General features: G+C 47.2%; 1 protein-coding gene across 5 annotated transcripts in view; it reads left to right on the top strand.

The window, feature by feature from the left end:
- The first annotated feature begins 1523 nt into the window (after positions 1–1523).
- INTS10 (integrator complex subunit 10) overlaps positions 1524–16062 on the top strand; it is a 43629-nt gene continuing 29090 nt past the window's right edge. The window contains exons 1-8 of one of the 5 annotated variants that reach the window (XM_084626801.1): positions 1524–1788; positions 6689–6756; positions 7098–7201; positions 10625–10764; positions 11394–11475; positions 12473–12613; positions 14568–14739; positions 15814–15983. In XM_084626801.1, coding sequence (XP_084482927.1) covers positions 1660–1788; positions 6689–6756; positions 7098–7201; positions 10625–10764; positions 11394–11475; positions 12473–12613; positions 14568–14739; positions 15814–15983 — 1006 coding nt within the window. In that variant the 5' untranslated portion in view covers positions 1524–1659. The remainder of the gene's footprint in view (positions 1789–6688; positions 6757–7097; positions 7202–10624; positions 10765–11393; positions 11476–12472; positions 12614–14567; positions 14740–15813; positions 15984–16062) is intronic. The other 4 variants (XM_084626803.1, XM_084626802.1, XM_084626805.1 and 1 more) reach the window with 4 other exon arrangements.

The following is a 16062-nucleotide window of genomic DNA, read 5'->3' as shown; positions in this document are numbered from 1 at the left end:
CTGTGCCTATAATGGGAGTCTATACAGAGGCCACTGTGTCATAGTGGAAAATGATGGGTATACAACCCACAGCCCTCAGGGCCACAAGAAGAGCAAGGACAGGACCGCAGGCAGAGTCTTACCCTGGTTGGGCACATGAAAGATGCCAGATGACAAAGGAACATGATTCCTGTACACTGCGATGTCACTCCTTATCAACAAGTTAGATGGGTGAGCACAGGGAACCATGAGGGTTATGGAACCACTACCAGGCCACCATCATGGCCATGAGGGGGATTTGAAATGGGCAGCAGGGGAGTAGAAGGGGCCATGCCAGCACCATGGAACGGGTGTGTGTGGAAGGGGCTGCTGCGCTGTTACCCAAATTCATACATTCTAAGACCAAAAGGGCCTATTATGACCATCTAGAGTGTGATCTTCTGCAGAAGACAGGCCAATGGAGGGGGCTGGGAGAGGAGGAATCATGTTTTATCACGGTGTTGGGGGAAATGTTGTCACTCTGGTGATGGTGAGGGGAGGAAAAGGTACCATCAGCATGCCGATGGGGAAAATGCTGTTAGCCTGGTGATGGGGTGGGGGGCTTTATCGCCATGGTGATGGGGAAATGCTGTCACCCTGGTGACTGGGTGGGGGGCTTTATCGCCATGGCGATGGGGAAATGCTGTCACGCTGGTGACGGAGCAGGGGGGCTTTATCGCCATGGTGATGGGGAAATGCTGTCACCCTGGTGACTGGGTGGGGGGCTTTATCGCCATGGCGATGGGGAAATGCTGTCACGCTGGTGACGGAGCAGGGGGGCTTTATCGCCATGGCGATGGGGGAAATGCTGTCACTCTGGTGACAGGGTGGGGGCTTTATCGCCATGGCGAAGGGGAAATGCTGTCACGCTGGTGACGGAGCAGGGGGGCTTTATCGCCATGGCGATGGGGGAAATGCTGTCACGCTGGTGACGGGGTGGGGGCTTTATCGCCATGGCGATGGGGAAATGCTGTCACGCTGGTGACGGGGTGGGGGCTTTATCACCATGGCGATGGGGGAAATGCTGTCACCCTGGTGACAAGGTGGGGGCTTTATCACCATGGCGAAGGGGAAATGCTGTCACGCTGGTGACGGAGCAGGGGGGCTTTATCGCCATGGCGATGGGGGAAATGCTGTCACCCTGGTGACAAGGTGGGGGCTTTATCGCCATGGCGATGGGGGAAATGCTGTCACGCTGGTGACGGGGTGGGAGGGGCTGTCACCCTGGCGACGGGGCGCTGCTCTCGGAGCGCAGCCTGTAACCGGCTGGGCCCAGCACGCCGGGCTGCCCGACACGCGGGGCGGGTTATCTGTGTGTGACTCGCGCGCGGGGCCGCAGGTGCCGAGGAGGGGAGGGGCAGCTGACTCCGCCCCCAGCGCTGCGGCGGCGGCGGCCCCGGCCCCGCACAAGGCCGCTCTCGCCAGGAGCCGGCGTCCCGCTGACACCGGAAGTGCACTTGCTGCCCGCCGCTAACATGGCGGATGCGGCTTCCCGCAGAGCCACGCGCGCAGCAGCATGGCCGTTGTGCCCTCACTGGCCGCTGCCTTCCGCTTTCGGGGCGGCACGTGGGCTGTGACGCGTAAGCACCCCTACGCCGCGCAGGCGCCCTGGGACGGGGAAGAAGCCAGTCGCTGCGGAGGATGTCGGCGCAGGGGGATTGCGAGTTCCTGGTGAAGCGGGCCCGGGACCTGGTGCAGGGGGACCTGTGGGCGGCCAAGGCCTGGCTCATCACGGCGCGGAGCCTCTACCCGGCCGACTTCAACATCCAGGTCAGGGCGGCAGCCCACCCCTGCCGCTCCCCGCTGTGTGCGCGGCCCGCGCCTCGCACCCCCTCCCCAGAGTGCCTTGCGGCAGCCCCCCCCGCCCTGTGCGCGCCTCGCACCCCCTCCCCAGAGTGCCTTGCGGCAGCCCCCCCCCGCCCTGTGCGCGCCTCGCACCCCCTCCCCAGAGTGCCTTGCGGCAGCCCCCCCCCGCCCTGTGCGCGCCTCGCACCCCCTCCCCAGAGTGCCTTGCGGCAGCCCCCCCCCGCCCTGTGCGCGCCTCGCACCCCCTCCCCAGAGTGCCTTGCGGCAGCCCCCCCCCGCCCTGTGCGCGCCTCGCACCCCCTCCCCAGAGTGCCTTGCGGCAGCCCCCCCCCGCCCTGTGCGCGCCTCGCACCCCCTCCCCAGAGTGCCTTGCGGCAGCCCCCCCCCCGCCCTGTGCGCGCCTCGCACCCCCTCCCCAGAGTGCCTTGCGGCAGCCCCCCCCCGCCCTGTGCGCGCCTCGCACCCCCTCCCCAGAGTGCCTTGCGGCAGCCCCCCCCCGCCCTGTGCGCGCCTCGCACCCCCTCCCCAGAGTGCCTTGCGGCAGCCCCCCCCGCCCTGTGCGCGCCTCGCACCCCCTCCCCAGAGTGCCTTGCGGCAGCCCCCCCCGCCCTGTGCGCGCCTCGCACCCCCTCCCCAGAGTGCCTTGCGGCAGCCCCCCCCGCCCTGTGCGCGCCTCGCACCCCCTCCCCAGAGTGCCTTGCGGCAGCCCCCCCCCGCCCTGTGCGCGCCTCGCACCCCCTCCCCAGAGTGCCTTGCGGCAGCCCCCCCCCGCCCTGTGCGCGCCTCGCACCCCCTCCCCAGAGTGCCTTGCGGCAGCCCCCCCCCGCCCTGTGCGCGCCTCGCACCCCCTCCCCAGAGTGCCTTGCGGCAGCCCCCCCCGCCCTGTGCGCGCCTCGCACCCCCTCCCCAGAGTGCCTTGCGGCAGCCCCCCCGCCCGCCCTGTGCGCGCCTCGCACCCCCTCCCCAGAGTGCCTTGCGGCAGCCCCCCCCGCCCGCCCTGTGCGCGCCTCGCACCCCCTCCCCAGAGTGCCTTGCGGCAGCCCCCCCCGCCCGCCCTGTGCGCGCCTCGCACCCCCTCCCCAGAGTGCCTTGCGGCAGCCCCCCCCGCCCGCCCTGTGCGCGCCTCGCACCCCCTCCCCAGAGTGCCTTGCGGCAGCCCCCCCCGCCCGCCCTGTGCGCGCCTCGCACCCCCTCCCCAGAGTGCCTTGCGGCAGCCCCCCCCGCCCGCCCTGTGCGCGCCTCGCACCCCCTCCCCAGAGTGCCTTGCGGCAGCCCCCCCCGCCCGCCCTGTGCGCGCCTCGCACCCCCTCCCCAGAGTGCCTTGCGGCAGCCCCCCCCGCCCGCCCTGTGCGCGCCTCGCACCCCCTCCCCAGAGTGCCTTGCGGCAGCCCCCCCCGCCCGCCCTGTGCGCGCCTCGCACCCCCTCCCCAGAGTGCCTTGCGGCAGCCCCCCCCGCCCGCCCTGTGCGCGCCTCGCACCCCCTCCCCAGAGTGCCTTGCGGCAGCCCCCCCCGCCCGCCCTGTGCGCGCCTCGCACCCCCTCCCCAGAGTGCCTTGCGGCAGCCCCCCCCGCCCGCCCTGTGCGCGCCTCGCACCCCCTCCCCAGAGTGCCTTGCGGCAGCCCCCCCCGCCCGCCCTGTGCGCGCCTCGCACCCCCTCCCCAGAGTGCCTTGCGGCAGCCCCCCCCCGCCCTGTGCGCGCCTCGCACCCCCTCCCCAGAGTGCCTTGCGGCAGCCCCCCCCGCCCGCCCTGTGCGCGCCTCGCACCCCCTCCCCAGAGTGCCTTGCGGCAGCCCCCCCCACGCCCTGTGCGCGCCTCGCACCCCCTCCCCAGAGTGCCTTGCGGCAGCCCCCCCCACGCCTTGTGCGCGCCTCGCACCCCCTCTCCACAGTGCCTTGCGGCAGCACCCCCCCAGCTCTGTGCGCGCCTCGCACCCCCTCCCCAGAGTGCCTTGCGGCAGCTCCCCCCCCCGCCCTGGGCGTGCCTCGCACCCCCTCCCCACAGTGCCTTGCGACAGCCCTCAGCCCTGTGTGCGGCCTACACCTCGCACAGTGCCTTGCAGCAGCCTCAGGGGAGTGTGGATGTGGTTGGTCCTCATATTCCCAAGTCAGCATCTTAGGCACTTGGCTGGTCTTGCCACACGGAGCCAGCCCTGGCAGCAGGACCCTCTCTCTGCCCTGAGCTGAAGGGTAGCACTGACCCCGGCCTCCTCTGAACCCTGGGGAGGAGCATGGTGGCAGCACATGGCCCAGGCCTCCCACATGGGGGTGGTCCTACCATGCCCATGGTCATACCATGCCCACAGCCATGGCAGGGACCTTAGGGACCTGGCTGCATCCCAGCCTGCAAACCACTTGGAGCGTGGTTGAGGTCCTATGCTGCAGGGATGTACCTGTGGCCCTTGCACCGTGTGCTGAGGCCTCACACTGAGCTGATGCAGTCCTCGTGGAGTGACATGAGGGCCACCCAATGCAGGGGTGCTCAGGTGAATTGGCTAAAGGTGTGAATTCAGCATGTTAAATGCCCTGGGGATTGCTCTTGCAGGGCAGTAAAGTTGCCATTCATGGGAACCCTTTCCTTCTGAGATCGCTTCCACGCAGGGTTTGATGTGCTTTAATTTGCATGCATTGTCTTCGCATCTTCATTTGATTCATTTGAGCTTTCTTTGGTATTGTCTTATAGACATGACCTGTGCAGGAGCTAGAGCTAGCCTGAAAAATAAAAATCTGTACTAGAGAAGTGGTAGTCCAGAGCACACAGAGTACGGGGAAAGCAATGGAGACAAAAGTTTTTTCAGTCCCACTCAGCTCAAATGCTTTCCTTTCTGTTCACCTTTCAGCACAACAAAATTCCAACCTGGTGAAACAAATTAAAGTAAAAACACAAATGGACTATAGGAACAATAAGTGGTTAATGATGCGAGAGTCATAGCCTCTGTTGTTTGCTGGCAGTGCTTCTTTCTGTTCCCAGGCACAGCTGTATAAAATTGTACTTTACAGCATTCCAGTGTAAGAATTTTGGCATACAAAAGATTAACACTTCCAGACTGTAACAAAACACAATTATTACTAAGAGTCTACTTGAATTGCAGGATGATTGTCAAAAAATGGGGCTGAGAGGAGGGCTCTCGCTGTCAGCTGCTTGGGGCATAGGTATGGCACTGTAGCTATGCTGGTATAACCCTATTGTATAGATGCAGCCTACACCGACAGAAGGATTTTTTCCATCTGTGTAGGAATATCACCTCCCTGAGCAACAGAAGCTTGACTTCAATAGCACTACTAGTGCTGAAAGCTAAGTGTGCTCATACGTGTTTGCAGGAGGGCAAAGGCTGTAAAGTGAAGCATCGATAAGTTAGGAAATGCCAAAGTTAATGTCACTTGAAGAAACTGCCATTGTGTCCATGTGTTATGGTAGTGCTTTTCAAACTTTCATATTGTGACACACAAAAGAGAGTGTCATTTACCACCTTTCCTTCTATTCCCAGTTGTGTGGCCCCATAAGCTCTCTCATTCATGAACAAATAACATTCCTGTGACAATTACAGCAACTGTTTCCGAGGAGAAATAATATTTAAAAAAATAACTATTGCATTTTTATGAAATCTAGCAAGAAGGAAGGAACAGTCCTCTTCAGGGCCCCAGCAAATGGTCCTGTGGATAAAACAGCATGTGATCATATAGTAAAAATGCTGTATTGTAATGCAAATACATTCAAAGGTACAGAGTTAACTTTAACTTTGGCATTTCTTGACTTCAGAGTTTGTGCCCACTTCTCAGCTGATGTAAATTGGCATAGCTCCATTAAAGTCAAAGGAACTATGTTGATTTACACTAGTGGAACATCTGGCCCTTTCACTTTTCAGTTTTGAATAATCTTTTATTTTGTACTAAAGTTGCCTAGCTGCATAAATGTATATGGTGGTTTACAGAAAATTTAAAGACTGGAACCTGCCTTCACCATGAACTCACAGTTTAACTCAGACAAATATGATATACAGGACAAGGGTGAAGAAGCAAGAATGCATGGACTCAGGGAGGAGTTCAGCCTAGAAAATGTTCATAGAAGCGGGATTCAGAGAGGGATTTGAAGGAGGAGAGAGTGTGTACTTGGATATGCAAGAAATTGATCAGATTCCTTCAGCAGAAGACTAGAGAGAACTGTTGGAAAACTCCAAAGAGGGTAGGGGTGTCAGAATCCATTGAGTGAAGATGGGTGTTATGCTGAAAGTTGCACAGGCATTGTCATGTTAAAGATCATGGTTCTGGTTTGCTTTTTAAACCTTCCTACAATTAAAAATGAAAACTTGTAAAAGTTTAATTGCTTTTGGCATTTCACCCAGCAAAGACCATGAAAATAGACCAGTCAGTTTCATTACTTCGTTTGTAGTTGGTTTAGACAAATGTTTGTGTCTCCTGCACTAGCACAGTGTTTGGGTTTCAGGCTTTGCAGCAGGATTTTTATTTGTATAAAAATAACCTTTTCCATTGAAGTTTTCCATTATTTACATTGGCCTTAGGTGTTGTCAAAACTTGAACCAAATTTGAGTAGTGTCCCTGGGAGTAAACTTGCTTGTGTAATTGATGGAGTTCATTGTATTGCTATTGCTTATTTTTATTTTAGAGAAGATAAAATCAACTTATTTATCTTAACAATATTAAAACATATAGCAGTTAAAGTAATATTTTTGTATGGTTACAAATATTTACCATCACTTTTTAGTTTCTGAATTGAATACTCAGTGTGGTACTTTCAGTATTTACTATTCAAATATGGGCTCATTCTGACAGGTTTCAGTATGGAAGAAGTAAGTGGGTACATGAGTATATGCAGTGTGGCTAATCTTCCATTCTCTTGTGTTTCAGTATGAAATGTATACTATTGAGAGGAATGCTGAGCGGACAGCATCAGCTGGCAGACTGTTATATGACATGTAAGTAACAGAAATGCTTTTTGCTTAATTCTCTTTTGAAAGTATATTGTAAACTTAACTGAACATAGAACTCTAAATACACTCTAGTCTTTTTTTTCCATGCTGTATACCACAGTATTTTTTATCATAAGATGGGAGTGCAAGGATCTTCAGAAATCTTATGCTGATGTTATGTTGTTTCTGTAGGCAAACTAGACAGATCTTACTAATCTTTTAAAAACAAAATCATCCATGAAAGCAAAATATTCCTTTGCATTTCTCCTTACAGGTGCTTTCAAAGCAAGCTTTCTCTTTTAAACTGAATTTGGGATTATTCTAATTTGCCTGACCCTTTTTTCCAGGTTTGTGAATTTTCCAGACCAACCAGTGGTGTGGAGGGAGATTAATGTTATTACATCAGCATTAAGGAATGACTCGCAGGATAAGCAGACTCAGTTCTTAAGAGGTAAGGACTCTGTCATCTGACATAGGTGGAGTCTAGTGGGAGTCTAAGAATAAATCCCCAGGCTACACAGCTGATTTGGAAGCCGCAAGTCCTAGTCTGGTGAACTATCTGTGGTCTATTGTATACAGTGACTCTCAGCCACAGAGACTCACCCACTGTTATGTTTAGGAGACACAGGGGAAGAAGCAGGGCAGGGAGCTGAAGCACTGTGAGAAGTGCAACTACTGGCTCCACTCCTATGTCAGTATCCCTTGCCAGGGAACAACCTGTTGTTGGCTAGCAGAGGATTTGATGAACCACAGGTGGCTTGTGAAATTGGGACTTGAATCTGACAAACAAAATGTAGTTTGCTGGCTAAAAACGTGCACCAGAACAGTTAGTGAAGGCTGTGGGGGCAGGTCACGGAGAACAGTTTGTGTAGGGATTATAGAGCCAAACATTCATAAATACCTCCTGTGAAAATGCATGAGAAGGAGTATGTAGCACTCTTATTTCTAGCCAGACACTTCACTTCACTTCACTTCACTTCAACTCCTTTTCTCATTTACACAGGGTCAGAGGTGCCCATGATTCTTGCCACTTCTTCTAATGATTCAAGTCACCAATAAATAGAATGGCTGTAGTGTGTTGAAACTGATGAGACCTTCTTGGAAATTGACCTTTTAAGGGTTTAATAAAGGATATAGAATCATAGAACCATAGGGTTAGAAGGGACTGCAAGGGTCATCTAGTCCAACCCTTTGCCAAGATGCAGGATTTGTTGCGTCTAAGCCATGCAAGACAGATGGCTGTCAAGCCTTTTTGAAAACCTGCAGTGAAGGAGATTCCACGACTCCCCTATGCAGTTTGTTCCCGGGTGGAATTGATTTAAATCACTAGTCAGGAAGACTTGATTTAATCATGGATTTCTGTATAAAAGTGCATTCTTGTTGGTTGTTATAACCTTAATACATATTCTTCAAAACTCCGAGATAGATGTAGGTTTTATTTTTAGAAGGTACACACTATACATTTTTAAAGTGATTTGTTTTGAAAACTTTTCAGATTAGTTTTACAGCTATATCAGAAAATGAATCATTGTTTGGTTATCAGATATTTATGAAGTCATTGGGAGGTGAACTATCTCCAATTCAACAGGTGAATCATTAATATTTGGAGGATTTACTTGCCATGCTGTATTAGGAGGAAAACATCACCAGACAGACACATCAATTGTTTTATTTAATTAAAACAACAATGTTATGTATTCTGGATTTTTTTCTTCAACAACAAATGTATAAATATTTTAACGAAACAAGCATATGAATTTTTGAGTTTAGTTGAACATTCAAGTTTTTTAAAATCAGGTTTGTCTTTGTTAAAATTTGTTTTTAACTAAAATAGTTAAATGAAATATTTAAAAAAAAACAAAAAACAAAAATTAAATCGACTCTGTCCGCCAGGTCAACATGAGAAACTTAAAATATTGGCTTCTGCAGCTAACTCAGTCGTCTTCACCTTCAGTTTCCTGTTTGTTCATAATCTGGAAAAGAACAACAAGCTTTCCTGCTGTTCCAGGTCCCAAACGATTTCTCAATTTGGATTGAATTAGTCCAAAGGAGGAAAATATTCTTTCTACACCGGCAGAAGAAGCTACTGCTGTTAAAAGTGAGATTATCACGTCAACAGTCTCTGAATCCAAGTGCTTAAGTGACTTCCTCCAGTTCACTGGTGTGACTTTCTTTAAAACATCGTCAGCAAACATATATTTCTTGAATGGTTCTTATTCCCAAACTGGGTCACTTTTACGGCCTGCTGCCATTATAGGTTTTCCCTTCTAGTGAGAGAATGGTATGGTAGATCTCAAATCAATGAAGGCTACACTCAGAAAGACCTCAAGATTTTGGGAATATGCTGCTCAAACAGCTTCACTTTTGTTTCAACTGCCTGTCCCTCCCTTCTCACATTTATCTCCGGACTTCTTCTCCTTGTCCAGATCTATTCCGCCCCCAACAATCTTCTATTCATTGAACTTTTTGAAACTTTGCACTTTTAGAAAGAGGTAAGGGATTGACTCTGTGTACACAAATTTTCAGAGGGACAGTAGGGTTGAGGTCTGTTATTTCTCACCTCTCTATATTATTTATTTAAAAATATTTTTGCTGTTAACAAGCATGTTATCTCTGGAGACACAAATCCACAGTTTGAGAACTGCAAAACTAAGTATCTCTGATGGTATCTTCTAGACTGAGCCCCATTGTTTAGATAGAAAGATTAACATAAATAATCTATACAGAAGCCCCTGGAACCCCATAATATTGGGTCCCTAATCCATGAACTATTGGAAGTTATTTACAAAACTTTTCTTAAACATTACATGAATATATTGTCTCATACTATAGAATTAGGATTTATAATCCCTATTACATTATAGCTCAAAGATATCTCATCATGGATCTTATCTAAAACTATCTTTAGATAGGTTTTTTCCTCAAAAAGCATTTTATCAAAAACATCTGATTTTTATTTCATTGATTTTTATTCACCCTAGTTTGCTCCTTTGTCCTACTGTTCTTACCGTTAGGAAGTTATTTCCTGAGATATAATCTACAACTGGTATGCTGTAGTTTGGACCCATTGCCTCTTGTCTTGCCTTCTGTGGCAAGAGAGAACAATTTTTCTCCATCTTTTTATGTCAGCCTTTCAAGTATTTGAAGACTGCTATCATGTCTCCCCTTAATCTCTTCTTTTCCAAACTAAACATACCCAGTTCCGTCAGCCTTTGCTCATATGGCTGCATTCCATCCCTTTGATCATCTTTGTCACTCACCTCTGGATCCTTTCCAGTTTCTCTATAGCCCTTTTATACATTGGTGATGACAACTGGACACACTACTCCAGCTGAGGCCTAACCAGCGCCGAGTAGAGCGGTACTATCGCTTCCTGTGACTTGCATTCTTTACCTCTGCTAATGCAACCCAAAATTGTATTTCCTTTTTTTGTGACAGCATCATATTGTTGATTCATATGATAGGCCATTGTCTCTCATAAACAAATGATTAATCTAAATACAATGTTCATTATTAAAAATCTCAATGGGAATTCTTGATAAGGCTACCACCTGTCTTAACAAATATTAAATGGTTTTGATTTCAGTGTTCCCAGGCATTCCTTTAATGTAGTTTTTAAATTTTCTAAACTGTTTAAAATTAACTTTTATTAACCATGCACTTTACCCTGAAATATACTTAGAAAAGTACACATTGCTCTTTGCGTAGATACGGGTGCCTGTTCTCTAGCTAAAACGTCGTCATAGTTGCAAAAGCACTGTAGCATGATTTTTGTCACTCTCAACAACAAGACAACATGGATTATTCTTGTTTTTTGTGTCTCCTCAACTCAAGCAGATTGTTTGTTATTTCAATAACTGATTTTTTTTTTCAGGTTTATTCGAGACCCTTCCTGGTCGAGTTCAGTGTGAAATGTTACTAAAGGCCACAGAGCAGTGTTTTAATACACTAGAAAGGGCAGAAATGCTACTGCTGCTTCTAAGACGCTTCCCAGAGACTGTGGTGCAGCATGGGGTAAGAGAAAACTAGCTCCTTTTCGCTGTTGTTCACCTTATTAACCCACGCATTTGTGTCCACGTTATGTGCTCTGTCAGATGAGTGAGAGTTTTATTTAACTCCAGACTTGCGGGTGATATTTCAGTCAGTTGCTGCTGTCATATCTTCAGACCCCCAAATGAAAGGAAAAGTGTAAAATTAACCCAAGAAAACAAAGCAATCTCTTTCTTTTTAAAGTCCAGAGGTGAGTCCATGATTAAAAGTAAGCCAGAACAGAGTTTAAAAAAAAAAAAAAGAGAGCAAGAGCGATAGTAATCTCACGTTAAAATGAAATGTAGTTTACTAGAAAATGATACTGCTTTGTCAGTTACTACTTATTTAGGAGACGAGTGAGAGACCATGAACTTACTGAAATATGTACTGCAGTATATTTTTGCTTTAGGATTTATCCCCTGAGATTGACGCCACAAATACTAAAACATTGCTGTTTAACTGTAAAGTGTAAATGAAAATTGCACAGTGTACTAATCTCAGTATATGATGGAATGCTACTAATAGGAGAGTTTTCTCAATTGCTTTGAATCTTATATTTTCAAAAACTTCTGAAAGTACTGAGTAGATATTCATTTTAACCACTTCTTACACAGGTGGGCCTAGGAGAAACGTTATTAGAGGCTGAAAATATTGAGGACCAAGAATCCCCGGTCAATTGCTTTCGGAAATTATTTGGTAAGAAAATACAAGTGTGTCTGTTTTATTATAGAACTAAATGACAAAGCTTGGTACCATTTGTTTAAAAACTCGTCAGCCTAGGTTAGTATTGAACACATCTTTTCAGTTTAATGGCCTGTGTGAAATGAGTTGGCAGCCCTTACTGCAGATGTGCAGAGGACTCTTGGATTTGGTCTTCCACCTTGCTTGTCACAAAAATTTGGCTACTGTTAGTATATCATCTGTTTGCTGAAATGATATGTTGAATTCTAGGTTACTGTATACTCTTATGGAAGCGAACATGTAAGACCTATTTATGCATGGGAAATTTTCTAACCAATTTAAAAACCATTTAGAGCCATAGTGGAAACCCAGTTTAAGGCAGCCTGACCAGTTTTTTGCTTATGTGGTTTCAAGACAGTCTGGCCTTAGAACAGATTCAGGGGGGAAAAAAACCAGATCAGGCCACCTTAAACCAGGTCTACTCTATGGTTCAAACTGGTTTGAAAATCATTGTAGTCTGAACTAATTTTAAAACCGATCAAAAACTGGACAGGACCTCCGGGGCATTTAGTAGCTAACTGTTGTGGTGTTTGCTGTGGTGTACTGAAAACTGTATTAAAATTACAGTCTTTCACTTTAAGGCTTGCAGGCTAGACAACTCTATAAAAAAGTGTGGGATCTGGGTCTTTCATAGTTAGCCTTCAAAGAGGCAACCTAGAGTAAGGTAGGTTGGGTTGTGCCTCTCTGTTTTAGGGAGCAGCCTGCTTTGTGTGTCTCCCTTTTGGGGTTCTTATGTGTTATCATTCTGAATTCTAAGAAACAAAGCAGTGTTACATTGCAGCTTTTCAGCAACAGTGTTTTAAGTTTTTATCAAATTTCTCTGTGTGTATGCCAGGAAGATATTTGGCTAGACAGAAGGTTCTGAAAACTTGCATTGTTGATTTTGAACTCTTATGTAGCCAGAACAAGTAACAGAAAAACCAAACCCAATGTGCTTTTTTTCACCTCTTAGTTTGTGATGTTCTTCCTCTAATCATTAACAACCCTGATGTTCGACTACCTGCCAGCTTGCTGTACAAGTACTTGAACAAGGCAGCAGAATTTTATATTAATTATGTAACGAGATCTACACAAATGGAAAACCAGTATCAAGGTAAAAACACAGTTACCAAATTATTTTAAAATCCTCTTCTAGATTAGTGTAACTGAATAAGGTATTCATTTTTTGTAATATCTGCCACCAAGTTGGGGTAATAAAATATTGTACAGTTTCACAGGATCTTTCGTTTGATTTCAGAACACTAAATAATCCTCACAACATGCCTGTAAAGAGGGTAAAAAATAGGGATCACTACATCCACTATGAAATGCAGCCACTTCAGTAAAAGAATGCAGCAGATCTCTAATGGCCCTTGTGAGTGCCACAAAGCAGTTCAGGGTAGGAAAGAGTTTCACATCTGTTTGAAACTATGATGTGAATTTAGGCTAGCAGAATTTCATTACTTGTGTTGGAATTTTGCTGTGTACATCACACCAGGTTAATTCCCTAACTCTTTGCCATTGGATCTCTACTGAGGACAAGTAGCCCAGGGATGGCTTTGACATATTTGGAGTGAGGCTGTGAAACAATTTTTGCTTTCTTCAATTCCCTGCACAACATAATAGATTCCTGTCCTTCATTATCCAAGCATTATGCACAGGGTGAGACTAACGAATATAGGAGGGTTAGCAAGATTATTCTAAGGCAGCAGTTCTCAAACTGGGTTGGGACCCCAAAGTGGGTCACAACTCCATTTTAATGAGGTTGCCAGGGCTGGCATTAGACTTGCTGGGGTCCAGGGCCAAAGTCTGAGCCCCACTGTCCAAGTGCTTCAGCCCCGGGCGATGGGGCTCAGGTTACAGACCCTCTGCCTGGGGCTGAATTCCTTGGGCTTCTGCTTTGGCCCACCACCTGGGGTGGTGGGGCTTGGGTGGGCTCAGGCTTCAGTTCCCCGCTTTGGGGTCATGTAGTAATTGTTCTTGTTAGAAAGGGGTCTCAGTGCAATGAAGTTTGAGAACCTCTGTTCTAAGGAAAACATATTCCATAACTGCCTCATTTTCCATAACTGTGTGTGTGGGTCTCTTAAGTCTTCTTCCCCAGCCTCCAATGTGGTGGTAGCACCCAGCTGCGTGTTCCAATGGACCATAGTGACCGGTGTAGAACTGTTAATGTTTGCAAGGGAAAGAACTAAACCTCTTTTTAAAAAAGGAAGCTGATAGTCTCCTTTACATGTCTAGTTTTCCCCAAACCAGAACTCTTGTGGCTATACTCATGGGGCCAAAAGGTCTAGTCTCTTAGTCAGTGCCTCTGTTTTAAGTTTAAGCCTTAAAGCTGGTATGTTCAGCAGTTCAATTCCCCTAGTTTTGGCATGTTGCTAGGAGGAAAAAAATGTCATCTGCTAAATTCCAAAACCTGCATGTTCTGTAGCATCTGGGGTTTCCTGGGAGGTTCCCAGTCCAAGGACTTAACCAGACCTGCCTCTGCTATGATTGTGTGATCTGGTGTGAGAGTAGCACAGGGTGGTATGAAGGCAGAACAATGATGGACCTTGTTGAAAAATAATTTTAATAGCACTCAGACCAGTAAAAACTCTTCTGCTTCTTAGAACATAAGGCCAAACGTAAAAGAGATTATCATACAACTGCATTTGGAGAATGTTTGACACAAATTAACAAAGATACAGAGATCTAAGACCATTGAGATGTCCTTTCAGACTTGATGTTTTGAGACACACCTTGGTCTTGATCCTGATTTTACTTACTCTTGTTAATTTATCTCAACTTGTTTAGATTTTCTGTGAAATTGTGGGTTACTTAATTACTTATGAAATAGAGGCTTGGATGTCATTTGATCAAGTTTCTTGTTGTGTGTGAAGTGGCATACAGTTCTAATGTCTCATCAGGTTTTATCCTTTTCTTTGCTCAGATAGGATTTCATAGTTATCCTGAAAACTCAAATATACTGTTCTGCTACTTAATTATTTTTTCTTTTTAAAAATTAATACAGTGACTTTAGCTAATTTGATTTCTGCACAAGGAGAAATCATTTTTTTCCTTTTTTTTTCTAGGTTCACAAGATACCTCTGATCTCCTGTCCCCCAGCAAACGTAGCTCTCAGAAGTATGTAATAGAGGGTCTGACTGAGAAATCATCCCAGATTACAGACCCTTGGGAGAGGCTGTTTAAGATACTGTCTATTGTGGGAATGAGATGTGAATGGCAGATGGATAAAGGAAGAAGGTGAGAAATGTGTACTTTTTCCTATGGTGGTTCGCTAAGAGAGTTTGGCTTTTCAATTCTTCAGTAAACTGGACGATAGAACAAATTGAATTTTAAGTTATATTGTATAATTTCAGCTCAGTGTCTTTTCTCAAAAGCATACAACCCAGAGCACGTACGTAGGGCCTGTTGAGCCTCTGTAAACATTGGCCACACAAGGATCGACTCAGGAGCCTGGTCTACGCTAACAAAACTACTAGGTTGGTGATGACGGACGTCAGCAATGAATGCAGCTGAACGTCTTCATTAACATTCCCAAGGCAGGAACACTGAATTGCAAGCGTAGACTAGAACAAACTGCATTCAACACCATATTTAGACGGTGCGTTTGCCCTTGCTTACACTCGCATTAAACTGTGTTCTGCATCAGTTCACCTTCAACTGTTGCTTGTTGTCCACATTGCATGATTTACTGGTATAGGCAAAGCTTATGTTTTCTTCACTTGTCTCTAAGGGTATGTCTACACTACCCGCCGGATTGGTGGGCAGCGATCGAGCCAGCGGGGATCAATTTATTGCCTCTAGTCTAGACACGATAAATTGACCCCCGAGCGCTCTCCCATCGACTCCTGTACTCCAGCTCCGCGAGAGGCACAGGCAGAGTCGATGGGGGAGCGGCAGCAGTTGACTCACCACGGTGAGTGGATCTAAGTATGTCGACTTCAGCTATGTTATTCATGTAGCTGAAGTTGCGTAACTTAGATCAATTCTTTCTCCCCCCCACTCCCCCTCTCCCGTGTAGAGTATCCCTCTTAACTGGTCTGGTAAGAGGGAAGACTTCTCAGTTTTTCCAAGGAAATGCAAGCCCCAGAATTATCTGGATCTTTGACTGCTGCTCAGTAATTTTGTCTGGTGGTCTGCTGAATACATTGTATTTCCTCCTAGGGCAGCAAGTGCTAGATGCTGACATCCTTTTCCTCACCTTCCCACTCCCCAAACTACTACTAAATTTGAAATGTGTATTTTCATTTGCTTTTCTTGACTTTAGAAGTCTTTGTAATGTATTGTATTCTTTGATTGTCTCTTACCCTTTAGAAGTTTTGGTGATATTTTACACAGAATGAAAGACCTCTGCAGATACATCAGTAATTTTGATAATGAAGCCCATGCTAAGTATAAGAATCAAGTAGTGTATTCCACAATGTTGGTCTTCTTTAAGAATGCATTCCAGTATGTCAGCAGCATCCAGCCATCTCTCTTCCAAGGTTAGTTTTTAAAACACTAATGAGTAAAGATCTTTCAGATACAAACAATATAAAAACCTTTCTGGAACTGCTGTTTTAA

The sequence above is a fragment of the Lepidochelys olivacea genome (genome assembly GCF_965140295.1).
Source record: "Lepidochelys olivacea isolate rLepOli2 genome assembly, chromosome: 4".
Taxonomy (NCBI): Eukaryota; Metazoa; Chordata; order Testudines; family Cheloniidae; genus Lepidochelys; species Lepidochelys olivacea.
The sequence above is the reverse complement of the archived record's forward strand: the minus strand, read 5'-3'. Positions and strand labels throughout refer to the sequence as shown.